At 42.9% G+C, this 20,922-nt stretch overlaps 1 protein-coding gene across 3 annotated transcripts in view; it reads left to right on the top strand.

Moving 5' to 3' along the window:
* The window catches only part of SCN8A (sodium voltage-gated channel alpha subunit 8), a gene marked incomplete at both ends in the record, with an annotated part of 135,092 nt that overhangs the window by 86,193 nt on the left and 27,977 nt on the right, over nt 1-20,922 (top strand). For all 3 annotated transcript variants that reach the window (XM_080705436.1, XM_080705435.1, XM_080705434.1), the window contains 5 exons: nt 13,354-13,527; nt 15,284-15,640; nt 17,900-18,370; nt 19,368-19,485; nt 19,984-20,138. In XM_080705436.1, the coding sequence (XP_080561562.1) occupies nt 13,354-13,527; nt 15,284-15,640; nt 17,900-18,370; nt 19,368-19,485; nt 19,984-20,138 (1,275 nt within the window). The remainder of the gene's footprint in view (nt 1-13,353; nt 13,528-15,283; nt 15,641-17,899; nt 18,371-19,367; nt 19,486-19,983; nt 20,139-20,922) is intronic.

The raw sequence follows: 20,922 nt of genomic DNA, 5'->3' as shown, positions 1-20,922 counted from the left end.
CTATAGGATATCTTTTCTGGTTCTAAAAGCTAGAGTTTAGTTGGTAAGAAAGTAATAGTTAATTGGAAGACAAGTGCTTCCATATATGCCAGGACACCAGCGCTTCTGCTCATTGGCATGGACCCTTGGCTTCTCCCTCTTTCTGCAGAACTTTGAAGCCATTTTGGAGTTGTTGGCAGAAAACCAACCATGGTGACAGCATAGGAGGCAAGGGACAGTGGGTTGGTTTCAGCAGCCTGAGCCAAGAACTTATGGGTATTTTTCTCGTTCTGTTTCTCACATTGATGTCTACATTGCTCCAGCAAATCACTCCCCCTTTCACCCTAAGTAAGAATCACCACAAAACAAGCAGCCCTTCAGTGCAGGGAGCATTCACGGCATGGTCAGAGCTTGCTGAGCCATAAGGAGACTATTTATGGGAAATTTTTAATCCTAGACTCGTTTCCCCCTCCAATCCCACTTCTGGGCCATCATCCAACTTCTGCCATTAGTTGATCTCTGCCAAACTTATTTTAATGTTAGCCTCAGTCATTTTTTTTTCTTTCTTTTTGCAGTACTGGAGATGGATCCCAGGGATATTCTACCTCTGAGCTACACCTCCATTCCTATTTTTTTAATATTTATTTTGAAACAGGGTCTCACTAAGTAGCTGAGGCTGCCAAGAACCTCTGATTCTCCTGTCTCAGCCTCCTAAGTACTAGTATTACAAGCATACACCACCACACCCAGCTTAAGTCACATATTAATTAACTGTATTATTTAGAAGATAAGTATGTAGTTTAAAAACAACAGTTTACACAGTGTATTCTAAAGTCAGTAGCAGTGATTTTTTTTTTTTTTTTTTTGGTCGTACTGGAGGTGGAACCCAGAAGCTTTCTACCTCCAGGCTATACTCCCAGACCTATTTTATGTTTTATTTAGAAACAGGGTCTCACTAAGTTGCTGAGAGCCTCACTAAGTAGCTGAGGCTGGCTTCGAACCTGTGCAATCCTCCTGTCTCAGCCTCCCAAGAGCGGGGATTACAAGCGTGTGCCACCACGCCCGGCAAGTAGCAGTGATTTGGGGATGATCTTTTACTTCTTTAGTTTTACTTCTTTAATACAAAAATCAGTTGATTGAATTTTGGTAGCTAGTAAAGAGTTTGTTGGAAAGAATCTACTAGGTCATCTGGGGCTGATTATTCCTTTGGGATTGTACCATGGATAGGTTCACATCCAGCTCCTGGTTTTTTGTTTTGTTTTGTTTTGGTAGTAGGGATTGAAACCAGAAGCATTCTACCTCTGAGCTACACCCTCAGCCCTATATTTTTTTTTAAACAGGGTCTTAATAGATTGATGAGAGTTTCACTATTTGCTGAGGCTGTCCTTAAACTTGTGATTCTCCTGTCTTAGCCTTCCAAGTACTGGGATTATAAGCGTGCACCACCATGCCCAGCTTAGCTCGTAGTTTTTAATTTGAGCATAATTTCTGCCAGTGTAAACTAGTACTGCTCATTCATTTCACCTTGCCCCTGCCTCCCTCCTTCTCTCTCTTTCCTTCTCTCTCTGATACACACACACACACACACACACACACACACACACACACACTCACAGAGTTTCCACCCTAAGTCCCAATACACTATTCATGTATTACAATATTATTTTTAGTTCTCATTCTGAAATACACGCAGAGTTCCTTTACCTGGTGAGGCCTTGGAGCCTGCTGCACTCTTTGCTACACATCGCCTATGATTCTGTGGTTTTGCCCATCTCCACATCAGGGGTCAGTGGCAGTCTCACTGCTTTGATGTAAACCCTTGAGCAAAGCCCGACAAAACCCCCGTAGTCTTGCTAACAGTGCAGTCCCACAGGCTGGCCAGGAAGGTCCCTATGGTGGACGCACTGTGTGGCTGACTAACATGGAGCTTTGGCTGTCAAGCAGATTTTTTTTTCTTTTATTTTTTTGCGGGTCTGGAAATGGAACCCAGAGGCATTTGACCTTCGAGCTATACCCCCTCCCCTATTTTTTATTCTTTATTTTGAAACAGGGTCTCACTAAGTTGCAAAGGGCCTCAGTAAGTAGCTGTGGCTGTCCGCAAACCGCGATCCTCCAGTCTCAGCCTCCCGAATGTTGGGATTACAAGCGTGCGCCACCACGCCCAGCTTTTGTCAAGCAAAATTTTAAGCCACCCGATCAGTAAAATCAGAGATGGCCAAGAGTTAAGTAATAAGAAATCAGATTTGATAATATTTATTGTTGTTAGTAGTGTTTCCCCTATAGAGTTTCCTTATTCTCCATATCTCTCCTTTTCCTTGCTATTTACAGAATCAGTTTGTAATATCTTAAGGGATTTTGAGAGGCCTTTTCACCTGCTACCAAAAGAATTGCCCCCTGATATAGGCAATAATGTTGTTTTTCCCTTCCTTAAAAGTCTAGAGAGCTGGGCGTGGTGGCGCACGCTTGTAATCTCAGCACTTGGGAGGCTGAGACAGGAGGATCGCACAGGTTCGAAGCCAGCCTCAGCTACTTAGTGAGGCTCTCAGCAACTTAGTGAGACACTGTTTCCAAGTAAATTATAAAATAGTCCTGGGGGTGTAGCCCGGAGGTAGAAAAGCCCCTGGGTTCTACCCCCAGTACCACACACACAAAAAAAGTCTACAGAGGTTTGGGTGATACCACATTAGAATTGTGAGGATTCAGAAGACTTTGATGAGACTTTTCTTCAGAGAGAGAGAGAGAGAGAGAGAGGAGAGAGAGAGAGAGAGAGAGAGAGAGAGAGAGAGAGAGAGAGAGAGAGAGAGAATATGAATAATTGTACAGTTAACAGTGGAGGTGGAGAGTAGTGGATGGTGGATGGCCCAGCAGACTGTGGACTGAATATGAGAGTGAAGAGGATGCCTCATTCAGGGTTAGTAACTGAGTGGAAAACTGGGCTGACTGAAGAAGGAACAGGTTTGGAGTTTAAAAGCGGAAGCTCTATTTTGGACATACTGTGTGAGAGCTGTCTATCCAGTGAGTGGAAATGCCAGCTAAGGCCCTTGGGTATGTGCTAAGCCTCAAGGAAACGTGTTTTCTGAACCATAGAAGAAACTCAAGGATATACTTTGCTGCCTGTCAATACAAGTGCCAAGGGCTGGTGGTTTAGCTCAGTAGTAGAGCAATTGCTTAGCATGTGTAAGGCCATGGGTTCAACCCCCAGTACAAAACAAAACAAAACAAACTTTTAAGGAAGGGAAAAAACACAAAAAAGTGCCGAGTTGGTGAAAAGAATGAAGAATTAGGAGTCAGAAGATTTGGGTTTGGATTCCTGTTAGAGATAGCTTAACCTTAAATAAGCCGTAGATTCCCACGGAGACGTGTTCTCACCTGCACAGTGAGGGTAATGCCATGTCATCAGTGGCTGGGCCGATAAGAGGAGAACCTATACAGAAATACTGAGAACTACTCAAAAGTACCCTATAAATACTAGGAATTGCATTAATATAATCCTGTAGGAGGATTTCCAAGGCTTTGGAGATTGGAGTAGATCCTTTGACCAAGCCTGAGACTAAGGAAAGAAAAAAGTGAGATTGGCTAGCTTGATGGAAACAGTACTCCCTTGCCTAGCATGGGAAGGGGAGACTTTTACCCAGACAGTGAATTTTGTTTACCCTTAGACATACAGATAGGTATTTAAGGAAAAATGAGAGTAATCTTTTACAAATTGAACTCTCCTGCCTCTTCTACCCTCCCCAAAAGAGAAATGCTAATAATAGAAGGAGCCTTAGAAATAATTCCACCCAACTCCCATGTGTTATAGAGGAAATCAAAGCCCAGGGAAGCTTTATGACTTAACCAACCTTTGTATTATATAATAGATAAATGCAATGATTCTTTTCTTGCATTGTTTTGAACCAGTTGAACACAACAGTAAGTTTATGAGGTGATTTTTAAACAATCTGATTCTTATAGAGAAGTTTCAAATACAATATAAAAACTTCAATAGTAACTTACCAACATAGTCTTACTACCCTGCATTTTTTCATAAACAGGTATATTATCCTGCATAACCACAAAGTTATGTAACTGTAAACATCAAGAAATTAACCTAGATATATTACAGCCATCTATCCTCAGATCCTATTCAAGTTTTCCCAGCGATGACTTTTATAACAAAAGGTTACAAGAATTCCCATTTCAGAATTACCCACTGCAGCTCATTGTCAGATCTCCTCAATTGTCTTCAGCCCGGAAGACTTCCATAGTCTTTCCTGGACTTTCAGGACTGTGACACTTTTAAGATTACATAGCCTGTTATTTTGTAGAATTGCCTCAATATGCATTTGTCTGATACTTCCTTATGCTTAGACACGGGATATGCATTTTGGTAGGAATATCACACAAGTAAGGTTTTTAATTTTATTTATTTATTTATTTATTTATTTATTTATTTATTTATTTATTTATTTATTTTGTTGGTACTGGGGTTGGAACCCAGAGGCTTTCTACCTCCAGACTATGCTCCCAGACCTAATTTATACTTTATTTGGAAACAGGGTCTCACTAAGTTGCTGAGAGCCTCACTATGTAGCTGAGGCTGGCTTCGATCCTGTGCGATCCTCCTGTTTCAGCCTCTCAAGTGCAGGGATTACAGTGTGCGCCACCATGCCTGGCTAGGTTGTCTTCTTATATCTGCCAGGTGCCACACAATTTCCATTTGTTCCACTACGGATGTTATTCATTTGATCACCTCATTGAGGTGGTATCTAAGCTCTGATTCTGTTTCAAAATAAAAAATAAAATAAGACTGGGGGTAGAGCTTAGTGGTAGAATACCCTTTGGTTCAATTCCTAGCACATACCAAAAAAGTGGTATCTGTCAAGCTTTTCGCTGTAGACTTACTCTTTTTCTACTTATAATTAGTAAGCATTTCTGAGGAAGACATTTTGAAACTATCCAAATTTCCTATTTATTCAACTTTAATTCCTTTATTTATATCAGTATGGATTCATGGTCTTCAGTTTCATCCAGTAGGTTGTCATCCATTACTGTCTTTTGCTTTGGTATTTAAACTGTCTCCAGTCCAGCCATCGGGAGATCCTCTAAACTGACCTGTGTCTGTCCGTCCTTCCTTCCTTCCTTTCTTTCTTTCTTATTTTTTTTATTTATTTTTTATTTTTTGTGTGTGGGTCTGGGGATGGAACCCAGTGGCATTTGACCTCCGAGCTATACCCCCTGCCCAATTTTTTATTCTTTATTTTGAAACAGGGTGTCACTGAGTTGCGGAGGGCCTCACTAAGTAGCTGAGGCTGGCCGTGAACCACAATCCTCCTGTCTCAGCCTCCCAAATGCTGGGATTACAAGCGTGCGCCACCACGCCTGGCTCTTTCTTTCTTTCTCTCTCTTTCTTTCTTTCTTTCTTTCTTTCCTTCTTTCCTTCTTTCTTTCTTATGTGTGTGTGTTACTGGGGATTGAGTTCAGAAGTATTCTATCTCTGAGCTACAACCCAGTGTGTTTTATTTATTTGTTTTGAAACAAGGTCTCGCTAGTTTGAGTCTTGCTACATTGCTGAGGTTGTCCTCAAACCTACAATCCTGTGTCAGCCTCCCAAGTGCCAGGATTACAGGCATGCCCAGCTCTTGTGTCTTTTTTTTTTTTTTTCTTTTTTGCAGTACTGGGGATGGAACCCAGGTGCATTCTATCTCCGAGATATACCCCCAGCCCTATTTTTTATTCTTTATTTTGAAACAGGGTCTCACTGAGTGGCAAAGGGCCACACTGAGTAGCTGAGGCTGTCCTGTCATGTCCTTGCTTTTGGGTACCACCAAATATCGGGCTAATTGTGCATTTTCCTGTCCCAGGCCTGGAATCAGCCATTTCTTAGGAAACCCAGTATCTCTAAGTGGAGATAGCATTTCAGAGTGGAGACCTAGGATGTGGGTGTACAAACCAGTAGGCTGAGTGCTTCTCCAGGCAGTTTGTGTGCCTCTGTGTGTCGACAACCATCGGGGTGCTGTCACTTCCGGTTCCAGTCCAGGACCACAGAGTGCTTTCTAGTTTTCTCCCTTCCTGTACTTGTAACTCTTCCAACAACAGGAAACCAGTTGCCACTATCTTTATATACTTATTTGATCCGAATGCCACTGTGACCTCTTACAAAGTGGATAACTTCCCTGTGAGGTCCAAGCTCTGGCTCCCCATTCTCAGTGCCCCTAACATGCACACTGGCTGTCATCCCAGGATCCTCCAGGTGGACCCCCTCCTAGCCTTCAGGCTCTGACAGCCATGCAGGAACCTCGCATATTGCCTCACAAGGGGCCTTCCCTGCATGGACACCCTCTCACCCTCAGCAGGCTTTCCCAGCATAGACGCTTTCTATCCTGCTGGACCCACTCCCCTTGCCAGGCCACCCCTCAGTAGCCCCCTCTTGCATGGACACTCCCCTCAAACCCTCAGTGCACCCCTCCCTAAGCCGCCCTTCCACCTGGCTCAGTGACTGACCACCTCCTCCTCCCCCTCCTAAGCTCTCACATCCCTCGAGGGCCACCACGCTGTGTGGAAACCTCCTCATCCACTGCAGGCCCTCATACCCAGGTTGGCCCTTCCCTTGAAAGGAGTCCCTCCTCCCCACTCATGTCCACCCCAGAGAACACTGTCTTCACTCTGCTTAAGCTCCCCTGTCTCCCTCTCTAGCATGGATACCCTCCCTTCCCACTTGTGCCTCAGTATCCATGTGACCTAGCCATTCTGAGTAATGCTCTTTGCCCACCTCTGATAGGCCTCACTGGGATGTCCCCCAAAGTGGGTACCTCTCCCCGGCTCGGAGCCCATGCTAGGCTGTTCCCCTGCACAGACATCCACCCCTCAAAGGCTGACTGCCCTGCACCAGGTCTTCCTCCACATGAATGCCCACCTGTGGGTGAGATCAAATCCTTCAAGTGGATGATACATGGAAAGAAAAGTAGGAGCTTAATCTGGCAGGTAACTTTCTTAATTTCTGAGATTCTGAACAAAAGAAAAGCAAACTATTTTTCTCCTTTACCAAACATACATGAATTAATATTTATTCATTCATTCATTTCTTAAATCCCAACTAGATTTTCAACCAAAAGGAATTCTATTCAGACTTTAATTTCTCTGTCATCTACATCCCTTCAGCTCCTTGTGCATACCTCTCTCTCGCTCTCTCTCTCTTTTTTTTTTTTTTCAGAACTGGGGGTGGAACCCAGGGGCATTCTACCTCCGGTCTACACTCCCAGCCCTAATTTTTATTCTTTATTTTGAAACAAGGTCTCACTGAGTCACAAAGGGCCTCACTAAGTAGCTGAAGCTGTGGTGAACCATGATCCTCCGGTCTCTGCCTTCTGAATGCTGGGATTATAAGCGTGCACCACATACTTACCAGGCCATCCCTCACATCCTTGCACTCCCTGCCCTATGTGACCTTGACACCCTACAGGGACCTTCCCTGAACAGACATTCATCTTCTAATTTTTGTACCTGTCTCTTCCTGGTTTGGTAACTGGCCATTCTAAGTTGCACAGGTCTGAGAGGTGCCTGAAATGTGAACTTTTTAGTTTTAAAGCTGGACAATCCTGGGCAAATTAACACAAACTTATTGTCCTAACTAGAGCCTCAGGACACAGATCTTTACCACTGGTCATGCTGCCTCCTGGTTACCAAGCTCCTAAGGAGCCATCATTTTTTATGGTCCAGTATTGTCTTTCCATGTCTCTAGTTCTGCTAGGGATGGAATCCAAGGTCTCACACTTGCTAGGCATGAGCTGTACCACCAAGCTGCATTCCCAGCCCCACTCAGGGCTTTTGCCAAATTGAATTTCACTAGCTTTGAAGGAGAGTCTACTATAGAACAGGAGCTGACTAGTCCCCTTCTAAAAGATAAAGCAAGGAGTGTGCAAGCCCATCACCCCAAATGAACCTGAACTTTGTCTCCAGAGCTTCCATTCTGCACTTCCCAAACCCCAGGTGAAAGCTCCAATCCTAGCACGTTTTGGTCTTTGCTTGGGGGCCTGGCATTAAAAGTTCTCAGCCTGTAGCCAGGGAGTTGTCCAAACTAGAAAGATACATTGACTGTGAATTCAAAATATTTTACTCAAACAGCAGCTTTCAAATCTTTTAGTCTCAAGAGTGTGGAGCAAATAAGGCAACCTAACTGGGGATGGGAGAGGAGAAGAAGGAAACTCTTTAAAGCTCACCGATGTACTTTTTCATTACTACACGCGTGCGCCACCACGCCCGGCTTGTATTCGAAATTAAAGTTCAGAAATGTGAGCCGGGCGTGGTGGCGCACGCTTGTAATCCCCGCATTTGGGAGGCGGAGACAGGACGATCTTGCAGGTTCGAAGTCAGCTGTGCTGGAGTCAGCTGTGCTGGCATAAGAGACCCTGTTTCCAAATAAAAATATAAGATAGGTCTGGGAGTGTAGCCCAGAGGTAGAAGGGCTTCCAGGAACCCCAGTACCACCAAAAAAAAAAAAAAAGTTCAGAAATGTGTTAAATACTCATATTTAAAAATCAAAGTATGCCAGGCGTGGTGGTGCACACTTGTAATCCCCACACTTGGGAGGCAGAGACAGGAGGATCGCTCAGGTTTGAAGTCAGCCTCACTGGCTTAAGAGACACTGTTTTCAAATAAAAATAATATAAAATGGGTCTGGGAGTGTAGCCCAGAGGTAGAAGGGCTTCCAGGAACCCCAGTACCACCAAAAAAAAAAAAAAAAAAAAGTTCAGAAATGTGTTAAATACTCATATTTAAAAATCAAAGTATGCCAGGCGTGGTGGTGCACACTTGTAATCCCCACACTTGGGAGGCAGAGACAGGAGGATCGCTCAGGTTTGAAGTCAGCCTCACTGGCTTAAGAGACACTGTTTTCAAATAAAAATAATATAAAATGGGTCTGGGAGTGTAGCCCAGAGGTAGAAGGGTTTCCAGGAACCCCAGTACCACCAAAAAAAAAAAAAAAAAAAAAAAAATTAAAGTAGCTGGGCGTGGTGGTGCACGCTTGCAATCCCAGCAATTCGAGAGGTAAGACAGGAGGATCACGGTTCATGGACAGCCTCAGTTACTTAGTGAGGTCCTCCACAACTTAGTGAGACCCTGTTTCAAAGTAAAAAATAAAAAAATAAAAATAGGGCAGGGGGTGTAGCTGGAAGTTGAATGCCATGGGTTCCATCCCCAGACCTGCGAAAAATAAAAATAAAAAAGTAAAAATAAAAGTGGCCAGGCATGGTAGCACATGCTTGTGATCCCAGTACTTGGAAGGCTGAGACAGGAGGATCACAGGTTCGCAGCCAGCCCCAGCTACTTAGTGAGGCCCTCCATAACTTAGTGAGACCCTGTTTCAAAATAAAGATTAAAAAAAAATGGCAGGGGATGTAGCTCAGTGGTAGAATTACCCTGGGTTCAATTCCCAGTACCACAAAAAATAAAATAAAAATAAAAGTAATATGCCTGTTACACATTTATATAAAGAACATTTTATAATAGAGGGATAACTATTTTCTAAGGAAGAATGGAAGAATGCCATTATTTGACATCTTTGCAAATTTCTTTGTTCTGGATTAATAGAACATAGCTAGATTCTCTTATCTGATTCTGCTTTCTAGCCCATTGTCATACATTATTTTGATTCAAGTATAGGAAGAAAACCTGGCCTCACACAGAAATGTAGTTGGAAAGAGGACATCATGTGCCCTGAAAGGATCTTAAGCACCCCAAGAGTCCTTGACTATATTTTGAAAATATGGTATTAAAACATAAATTCAGCCAGGCGAGGTAGCACATGCTTGTAATTCCAGTACTTGGGATGCTGAGACAGGAGGATCATAGGTTTGCTGCCACCCTCAGCTGCTCAGTGAGGCCCTGTGCACCTTAGTGACACCTTGTTTCAAAATAAAGAATTAAAAATAGGGCTGGGGTGTAGCTCGGAGGTAGAATTCCCCTGGGTTCAATCCCCATTACCACAAAAATAAATTAATTAAAATTAAGAAAAAATAAAATAGAGCTAGAGGTATATCTCGGAGACAGAATGCCCCTAGGTTCAATCCCCAGCGCCATTTTAAAAAAGAAGAATTTCTTCACACAGCTTATGTATTTTTATGTATTTTGATATACAACTGGACGGAGAGCAGCATATCATGTGCCAGAGCTGACCTCTGTCACAGATACTTCCTACCAGACTTCTGAGGCCATTCATCCCAGTGATAGCATCACACAACTGTGTCGTTATTTTCCCCATAGGAACCAGTTTCTCCAGTGTAGCTTCTCTATGGTCTGTCAGCTCGTACTTGTTATTAAGCACTTTCTATGTGTTCACCAGGAGCCAATGGGATGATAGATTTTCTGCTTAGTGTACAGTAAGCAGTCTAGTATTTCTGTATACAGAACTATGATAGGTTTACAGTAGGATGAAATGTGTGTCAGGACTTGATTGGCTGTCCCTACTTTGCCTTAATTTGGGGAGCTGGGGAGATGTTCTATCTAAGAAGCTAGTTTGCACTAGGAGATTTGATTTTGTATAATTGGATCTCTTTAGGAATTTTGTTTTCCACTTTAGAATATTGCATATCCAAATTAAAAAGATGGGGAACCTCAGAAAAGTATATAGACACCAGAATCTTATAGCCTATTTATTCATTACATTTTGATGTATTTCTACCGTCATTCTATTTTGTTATTGCTGTATGTTAATTTAACATTTTTCCAAACAGCACCATTTTTACTATTTTTAATTCTTCTCAGATTGTATCTTCAAAGCTTTCCATGGCACACACTTCTAATCACAGTACTTGGGAGGCTGAGACAGGAGGATTGCAGGTTCGCAGTCAACCTCAGATATTTAGTGAGACCATCTGCAACTTAGAGAAACCCTGTTTCAGAATAAAGAATAAAAGCCAGGTGTGGTGGTGCACACTTGTAATCTCAGTACTTGGGAGGCTGAGACAGGAGGATCACAGGTTTTCAGCCAGCCTCAGCTACTTAGGCCCTCTGCAATTTAGTGAGACCGTTTGAAAATAAAGAATTAAAAAATGGGACTGGAGATGTAGCTTGGAAGTAAAATGCCCCTGGGTTCCATCCCTAGTACCACACACACAAAAAAAAATGTGTTATGTGATTAGCCTAGAGGACATTGATTGATTGGTCTTATCACAAGCGGCAGCCATGGGATTCAACTTTCTTTTTGCAGTTACTTTACTCTGGCCTGCAGGATACAGAGGCCTTGGGAAAGAAACACAAGGTGGTGATCTATCAGGCAGAAGACTAGGAGACAGAAAACATAGGGAAGAAATAATTCTTGTGTGTAGTAAACTGCAAACCTAACACTATATCATTGATTATCTTATTGAAAAAATCAAGAACTATAGTATCCAACAATGAGAACATTTCTTGATATATTCACCCAGTAGAATCTTTTTTTTTCTGTGATGACTGTATAACTATTGTAAAATTTATATGCATTTGAAAAAACTCAAAGATGGACATGATGGTACATGCCTGTCATTCCAGTACTTGGGAGGCTGAAACAAGAGGAACTCAGGCTCAAGGCTAGCCTCAGCAACTTAGTGAGACCCACAGCAACTTAATGAGACCCTGTTTCAAAATAAAAAGGACTCGGGATGGATCTCATCTTATAGGTAGAATGTCCCTGGGTTCAATCCCTAGTACAAAAAAATAAAAGGATGGGAGGGAGGAAAACAACTCAGAAAGTGTATACATTAAAATGATAATTGAGCCAGGCCTGGTGGCTCACGCTTGTAATCTCAGTACTTGGGAGGCTGAGACAGGAGGATAGCTCTGAGGTAAAATGCCCCTGAGTTCAATCCCTAGCACTAAAAAGAAAAAGATAATTGTACGCAAAGTGGTGAGAGATTATGGATTTTTTATTTTGTACACATTTGACAATACTCAATTGTTTACATGTCATAAATGAAGAGACACTGTAGCATATGTCTTAGTTTGACGGGACATATAACACTAAGTCAAGAATAATGCTACCCAGGTGTGGTAGTGCATGCCTCTAATCCCAGTACTTGGGAGGCTGAGACAGGAGGATTGCAGGTTCCAGACCTGCCTCAGCTACTTAGTCCCAGGAACTTGGCAAGTCCGTGTTTCAAAACAAAAAAAAAATAAAAAGGGCTGGCGTGTGGTTCAGAAGAAGAATGCCCCTGGGTTCAATCCCCAGTGTTACACAAAAAACCCTAAATATATATATAATCTTTTAAGAAAACTGTATATTTCTAATTTTAACAAAATGGGTGATTTAACAGTTTTTTAAGTGACATAATTATACATGTTTATGGAGTTCTTTGTAATGTTTTAATACATGTATATATGGAATAATGATCAATTCAGGACAATTAGCATAGTTATTACCTCCACTATCACTTTTTTGTAGCAAAAAAGTCCTGTGTATTTCAAAATATAGTATACATTATTGTAAACTATAGGTATCCCACTGTACAATAAAACAGCAGCACTTGTCCTTCTATCTAACTGTCACATTGTACCTGTGGACCAACCTCTCTTTTCTCCCCTCTTCCCTATCTTCCCCAGCTTCTGGTAACCACTGTCTGCTGCTTTAAGAGAGATATCCCCCTCCATACTGGGGGTTGAACCCAGGGCCTTACACATTAGGCAAGTGTCATTAAAATACATCCCTAGCCCTTAATTTTTATTTTATTTGTTTGAGACAAGGCCTCACCAAGTTGCCCAGGCTGGCCTCAAACTCGAGATCCTCCTGCCTCTGCCTCCCCAGTAGCTGGAATTACAGGCTTGTTCCACTGCAACTAGTTAAGAGTGATTTTTTTTTTTTTTTTTTTTTTTTTTTTTGGTGGTACTGGGGTTCCTGGAAGCCCTTCTACCTCCGGGCTATGCTCCCAGACCTATTTTTACATTTTCATTTTGGAAACAGGGTCTCCTAAGCCCACTCAACTGGCTTCAAACCTGCGCGATCCTCCTGTCTCCGCCTCCCAAGCACGGGGATTACAAGAGTGCGCCACCACGCCCGGCAAAGTGATTTTTTTTTTTAACAGTAAATATCCCAAGCATACCCATTCAAATGACTGGTGATCCTTTGAAAGAAGTCACCTTGTGTACTATTAACTTTGCTTAGATAACTGTACTCTGAACAGTGTGACTTGAGTAGTTCTGGCAATAAAGCTGGGAACAGTGGGCCTGAGGACTTCATTCAGGGGAAATGAGATATTCCTGCATCATGTGGGATGCTCATGGGACACCCAGGTATTAACATCTTCCGGTTCTGAAGCCAGGTCTGGCTCTTGGGGCTTCTTGGACATGTTATATTCAAAGCTGATGATAAAAGCATCCTCTTTCTGTTATTTCTTTTTCTTACCTCCTGCCTCCCTTCTTTAGGTTTTCACTGGAATTTTCACAGCAGAAATGTTCCTGAAGCTCATAGCCATGGATCCCTACTATTATTTCCAAGAAGGTTGGAACATTTTTGACGGATTTATTGTCTCCCTCAGTTTAATGGAACTGGGTCTAGCAGACGTGGAGGGGCTTTCGGTGCTGCGATCTTTCCGATTGGTATTCCATATTTCTCCAATTTTTTAACACTTCCTATCATGCAACTACTTAGAAAGAGTTTTATATAAGTAAATTTAATTGTAAGTTTTTTAAAGCTTTAACTGTATTCTTCTCTCTCTTCCTGATGGCTTAGCTGCTAAAACTTAGAAAACTTTCTCATTAAATGCATAGAAGTTAGTTTTTTAAAATCAAAAACCAAACAGAAATTAATTGTAGGAAGTTTCTAAGAAAAATAATGCTTAACCTAAAATATGAAAGGTTCCCAAGGGCCTTTCTAAATTTGGTTGGCTGGTGAACTATTTCTTTATCTGAACATCTCACTGAAATGGGAAGAATTTCTCCATGTTCAAAGATGGCTTTTCTCATTTCTTCTCTCATGGTGACCCCTTCCAGAAATTGAGAATAAAATTTTTTTAATTATACTGAAAACAGTTGTTGAACACTGGCTTTATTTTCAATACCATTAGCTATGAAGGACTTTTTAATGTATATGAAGATGTCAGTGTGTAAATTACTGAAATTACTCTGAAAGAATAGTTCATGAGATCCTCAAAAGAGCTGCCTTTAAATCCAGGCACTAGTGCTGCCTAAGTGCTTGCAGAAGCTGAGTTGAGAAGTCACTCAAAGCTCCCTGCTGCTTCCCGGCTTCAGAACTGACTTAGAACTGGCTTATTCTTCTAATTAGGAAAATATCTAACTTGAAGGATGTAAGGGTTATTTCATGAGGATAGTCAGCAGATCAAAGAACTAGAATAGAATGAAACTAATTGTAGAACAGAGCTCTCACTTGGTCCAAGTCACAAATAGCACCTACTTAGTTTCTGAAACCTAGACTAAGCCCACAGTTGACTTTTTAAGAATAGCTCTTATTATCTCAATTACAAGAGGAAAGAATGAGAGATAGAAACATTAAAAGGAATATACTGAATAAATTAGAAACCATCACAGGAAAAAAAATGGGAGTGGCCTAGAGAGATGGCGACCCATAGTAAATCTGGAATTCTCAGATAAAACTCAAGTTTCAATTAGAAACAAACGTTCAAATCAGTACTATCAGCCTTTTGCCAAAATTTCTATTACCTTATGTTTCAGCTATTTGTTAACTATGATATCTGACAGTGATATTATTATTATCATTCTATTGGCCAAGCCACCATGCATTATAATTCTCAGCCTCTTTACCAGGACCAGTCATGCATTATGGAATATAGAAATTTCATGATTGACAGGTTCCAAAAGTTCAGTCCTAATTAATAACAGTGTAGGCCTTTTTTGTAAGATGTTTGATATATATGGAACTGCCCCTTATTGGGAGTTATAATTTCTCTCTGATTCTAGTCATATAAAGATATGTAAAATTTTTAAATGCTTTTTTAAGATGACAGATGACTTCTTTTCACTATCCTTACTACCAGACTGTGACATGTTCCTTGAGAAATCAAGGGGAAAGTCAGTAGGAAAAAGATATATTTGTTGTGGGGCTTTTAAAAAGCACATGGACTCAAGGTCTAAGACAAGGGCCCAGAAGTAGCATTCCTAGATCCTAACTCTAAATTTTCTACTTACTGAGAAATTAATACATTTTCCCTTATCTTTACCTCAGTTTCTCTCATTTTAGTATAAGACACAGTAGAACGTTCTTGGAATTTTCCAAGGTGCTAAATAAATTTAAGCTGATCTTACTAATTGTGTATGTTTTATTTTAGCATATGGTGAGAAAATGAACTATCATTTAGTTTTTGTTTGTTTCCCTTAGCTCCGAGTCTTCAAATTGGCCAAATCCTGGCCCACCCTGAACATGCTGATCAAGATTATTGGCAATTCAGTGGGTGCCCTGGGCAACCTGACCCTTGTGCTGGCCATTATTGTCTTCATCTTTGCTGTGGTGGGGATGCAACTCTTTGGGAAAAGCTACAAAGAATGTGTCTGCAAGATAAACCAGGACTGTCAACTCCCTCGCTGGCACATGAACGACTTCTTCCATTCCTTCCTCATTGTGTTTCGAGTTTTGTGCGGGGAGTGGATTGAGACCATGTGGGACTGCATGGAGGTAGCAGGCCAGGCCATGTGCCTCATTGTCTTCATGATGGTCATGGTTATTGGCAACTTGGTGGTTAGTACTAATTTGTTATTTTTGTTCTTTCCCTGAACATCCTACCCTTGCCCAGAAGCCCAGTCTGCATAGTCTAACACCTTCCATGTCTGTTGATATTTTTTTCTGCTTTGCCCCAGGAACCCTAAGGTACAAAGGAAGGAGAGACTGGTAACTTGCAGAGTACTTGCTGAGTCATGACACACCACAACCTGCTAACCCTTTTGCATAGTTAGGAAAACAAAACTCAGCAAAGTTAAGTGATTGTTCCCAAGGTTAAACAGCTGATAAAAAAAAATAGGGTTTTTATTTTAATCTAGACTAGAAAATCTGTGACCTTTCAACTACAAAAAATACCCTGTTTTCTAAACCAGGATTTCTTCACCTTGGCCCTGTTGACAACTTAAGCCAGATAATTCTTTGCTGTGGAACTGTACATCATAGAATTAAACAGCATACCTGGTCTACCTGCTGCCAGGAGCATCCCCAAAACTGCAGTAACTGAAAATGTCTATAGATACTGCAAAATGTCCACGGGGTGCAACATTGCCCTACATTGAGAACCGCTAATCTAAACTATCTTAGGGTTTGATTTCATATGTTTTAGTGACAAATCACTTTCCTGCTTTACTGTAATTCTTCCACCTGCTGTCTTCTGCCTCTCTGTATAGAAGAGTTACCAGCAGAGATTTTAATGTCTTGTTTCTCAAAACATAATCCAAAGATTAGCAGGCCAAGGATGATGGTGCACACCTATAATCCCAGTTCTTGGGAGGCTGAGACAGGAAAATCACAAATTTGAAGCCAACCTCAGCAACTTAACTAGACCCTGTTTCAAAATAAAAAATAAAAGCTGAGCGTGGTGGCATACGCTTGTAATCCCAGCATTTAGGAGGCTGAGATGGGAGGATTGCAGTTCATGGACAGCCTTAGCTACTTAGTGAGGCCCTTTGCAACTCAGTGAGGCCCTGTTTCAAAATAAAAAATCAAAAATAGGGCTGGAGCCGGGCGTGGTGGCGCACGCTTATAATCCCCGCACTTGGGAGGCGGAGACAGGATCACACAGTTTCGAAGGCTGCCGCGCTGGCTTAAGAGACCCTGTTTCCAAATAAAAATATAAAATAGGTCTGGGAGTGTAGCCCGGAGGTAGAAGGGGTTCCAGGAACCCCAGTGCCACAAAAAATATAATAATAATAATAATAATAATAATAATAATAATAATAATAAGGCTGGAGGTGTAGCTCAGAGGTCAAATGCCCCTGAGTTCCAGCCCCAATATTGCAAAAAAATAAAAAATAAAAGTAAAAAGGCTGGGGGTATAACGTGGAGACAAAACCGCCCTGTGCTCTGTCCTCAGAACCAAAAAATAAATAAATTCATATACACAGATGAGCATCACTGAGATCATAGGACTGTTAGAAATGCCCCACCCCAGAACTGCTGAAGCAGAATCTGCATTTTTAATGATATCCCTAGTGATTCATTTGCACACTGAAGTTTGAGAAGTAGCAGTCTTGTGGATCAGGTCTCCAAATCCCACTTCCAAGTGTAGAGCAAGGAAACTACAGGAGGACAAGCTCAGCTGATCCCTCATGGAGTCATCCACATTAGTTCTTCTTTCTGCTATAAAGAAACCTGCCAGCCAGCACAGTAACACAGTAATTCTAGCTACTTGGGCGGCTGAGACAGGAGGACCACAAGTGAGGACCACAGGTTCGTGGCCAGCCTTTGCAACTTAGCAAGGCCCTCTGCAACTTAGTGGGATTCTGTTTCAAAATAAAAAATAAAAAAAGTAAGCCGGGCGTGGTGGCGCACGCTTGTAATCCCCATGCTTGGGAGGTGGAGACAGAAGGATCGCGCAGGTTCGAAGCCAGCCTCGCTGGCTTAAGAGATCCTGTTTCCAAATAAAAATATAAAATAGGTCTGAGAGTGTAGCTCAGAGGTAGAAGGGTTTCCAGGAACCCCAGTACCAACAAAAATAAAAGTAAAATAAAAATTAAAATATAGGGCTGGGAGTATAGTTTAGAGGTAGAATGCCACTGGGTTCAATCCCCAGTACCACAAATAAATAAATAGGGCTGGGGTGTAGCTCAGAGGTAGAATGTCCCTTGCTTCAATCCTCAGTACCACAAAAATAAAATACTGTGTAGGCCAAAAACACAACAGAAACTGTTTCCAATCTTACATTAATTTTGTTGGCTTCTAGTTTGCAGCCTCTAGTGTGGTGGATAACTTGTCCTAAGATCGTCAATATTTACTCCTTTTTTTCTACTGGTGTAGGTGCTGAACCTGTTTCTGGCCTTGCTTCTGAGCTCCTTCAGCGCAGACAACTTGGCAGCCACAGATGACGACGGGGAAATGAACAACCTACAGATCTCAGTAATCCGCATCAAGAAGGGTGTAGCTTGGACCAAAGTAAAAGTGCATGCCTTCATGCAGGCCCACTTTAAGCAGCGCGAGGCTGATGAAGTGAAACCTCTGGATGAGTTGTATGAAAAGAAGGCCAACTGTATCGCCAACCATACTGGTGCAGACATTCACCGGAATGGTGACTTCCAGAAGAATGGTAACGGCACAACCAGCGGCATTGGCAGCAGCGTGGAGAAGTACATCATTGATGAAGACCACATGTCCTTCATCAACAATCCCAACCTGACTGTGCGGGTGCCTATTGCTGTAGGCGAGTCTGATTTTGAGAACCTCAACACAGAGGACGTTAGCAGCGAGTCGGATCCCGAAGGCAGCAAAGATGTAAGGTCCCAGCCTGGAAACCAGCCTTGTCCCTGTGTGAGAGCCAGCAGGGTTCTGTCAACCCCAGGGATTGGTCCATGCCCCAGTGTCATGCTAGACCTTGCTTATCATAGGATAACCAAGCTTCCTGTGCTATTCCTGGCTTAACTCTATCACTTTTAGAACATGTGGGTTAAAGACTGGAATCCTTCCCTGACATTAATTTGCCTGACTTATACCTCTGAGACCAGCTCAGAGCACCACATTTGTTTTAGGCTGGGTCACTGTCTTATCTAATTAGAGTTTAGTATTAGACCCCACCCTGACAAGTTGTTGTTTTTTTTTGTTTTGTTTTGTTTTATGGGGTATTTTGTTTTGTTTTTGGTGCTGAGGATTAAAGCCAGGGGTATTCCACCTCTGAGTACCCTAGCCCTATTTTATTTTTTATTTTGAAACAAGTTCTCACTGAGTTGCTGAGGGCTTCACTAAGTTGCTGAGGCTAGCTGCAAACCTGTGATCCTCCTGTCTTGGCCTCCCAAGTACTATGATTACAAGTATGTGTGCCACCATGCCTAGGTAGAACCCAGGGGCTTTTCTACCTCAGGACTATACTCCCAGATCTATTTTATACTTTACTTGGAAACAGGGTCTCACTAAGTCTCTGAGAGCCTCACTAAGTAGCTGAGGCTGGCTTCGAACCTGTGCGATCCTCCTGTCTCAGCCTCCGAAGCACTGGGATTACAAGTGTGAGCCACCACGCCTGGCCTTGATTTTTTTTTTTTTCCAGTGTTGCATGCTAGGCAAATACTTTACCACTAAGCTGTGTCCTCAGCCCTCTGACAATTTTGAGGGCCCTGTGGTCATGATCTGCTCTCATGGGTTAGATGGTGATGAGCTATAATAAGGATCTCAGGGAAGAATCACAGCTGCCCTGCCACTCTGGCGGAGGCGGAATCGCCAGCACCAGGGGACATGCTGCTGCAGAGTTGCTTGACCTCCCTTTTCCTCGCCTATCTAGAAACTGGATGACACTAGCTCCTCCGAGGGAAGCACTATCGATATCAAGCCGGAAGTAGAAGAGGTCCCTGTGGAGCAGCCTGAGGAGTACCTGGATCCAGATGCCTGCTTCACAGAAGGTGAGGGACAGGGGAGGACTGGGCAGGTGGCACATGCACTGCTCACGACACATCTGTTCCAGGCTGGGTCCCCAGTGCTGTCTTCAAGGACATTGTTCCCTATCCCCTATTTTGAAAAAAATGTGTACTTTTTCTCTACTCGAATCTAACATTTAACAAGTTTCTTTTCTCTAACTTTCCTTTGTCCATCTTCTCTTCGCATCAGCCCAAACACTGCCATTAGGAAGTCCTCTTCTGTTGCCACCATGGCTGCCTCCTAACCAGTCTCTTCGCCATCTTACTGCATTGTAGAACATCTTCCCAACTCCCCAGGGCCCTGGCCTGTTAAATTTGCAGCCTCAGCCCTGCCACTCTCTCATTCCTGAATCAGACACTGACTTGGCCACTGTCCCCTGGGCTGTGTGGTGGGGCAGCACCTGGTGGGGCCTGGGATAGAGGAGAATACAGGTCTGGGCGGGGCAAATTTCCGTGTCTGACCTGCCTTTCCACTGGTCGCAGGTTGTGTCCAGAGGTTCAAGTGCTGCCAGGTCAACATTGAGGAAGGGCTAGGCAAGTCTTGGTGGATCCTGCGGAAAACCTGCTTCCTCATCGTGGAGCACAATTGGTTTGAGACCTTCATCATCTTCATGATTCTGCTCAGCAGTGGTGCCCTGGTAAGGTTCAGTAGACAGTGTGGTGAGGATTTGGCTAGGGGAGGGTAGAGAGGAACTGTGGGGATAGGCTAAATGGGGCCCAAGACCAGCACCTCAGGAACCACAGACTGGCTGTGGCCCCCAAGGGTAATCACTTTGGAAGTGCTTCAGGCTGGGTCTTGAGCCCCAGGAGTAGAGTCCACATCCAGTCTGCTGTAGACTTTAGATCCCCCTTCTCATCAGGATGAGCACACAGGTGACCATGTGTCCTCACTGCCTCCTTCACCCCGTCTGCCTCACCTAACACCCCAGATTTCCTCTTCTTTATGTACCAGTTGCTCAATACAACTGGTAGGGAGGTGGGGTTCTTCCGCCCACTCCCTTCACGCCCTTCTAGATCTGGAGAGCCCATGACGTCAGCAAACACTTTTAGAATCCAGTCTCTGGCACAGAGGCTGTTTGTGTTCACACTGTCCTGAGGGCTCCTCGTTCCTCAGGGAGGCGCACAGGGTGCCTCCCCCATTAGGGCTCATGATTGTGGCATTTGATTCCGTTTTTAGCTGGGTGGCCACTGAGGACACCCAGACAGAGTCTGGTGCAAGAGAACTGTTTGCTGGCTGAGTAGGTGTGAGGCCAGAGGAACTAAAGACACTCTATACCTTTCTCTCTTCATTCAGGGAAAGTAAAGAATATAGAATTTTGAAATATTTTTAAAGGTGGAGACATTTATGTAGGTGTGATATCAAGCTTAATCTAGTAGCAAAAATAAATAATGTAGCCAGGCATGGCAGCACACACCTGTAAT

The sequence above is a fragment of the Muscardinus avellanarius genome, assembly GCF_963383645.1.
Source record: "Muscardinus avellanarius genome assembly, chromosome: 11".
Lineage (NCBI taxonomy): Eukaryota > Metazoa > Chordata > Mammalia > Rodentia > Gliridae > Muscardinus > Muscardinus avellanarius.
The sequence above is the reverse complement of the archived record's forward strand: the minus strand, read 5'-3'. Positions and strand labels throughout refer to the sequence as shown.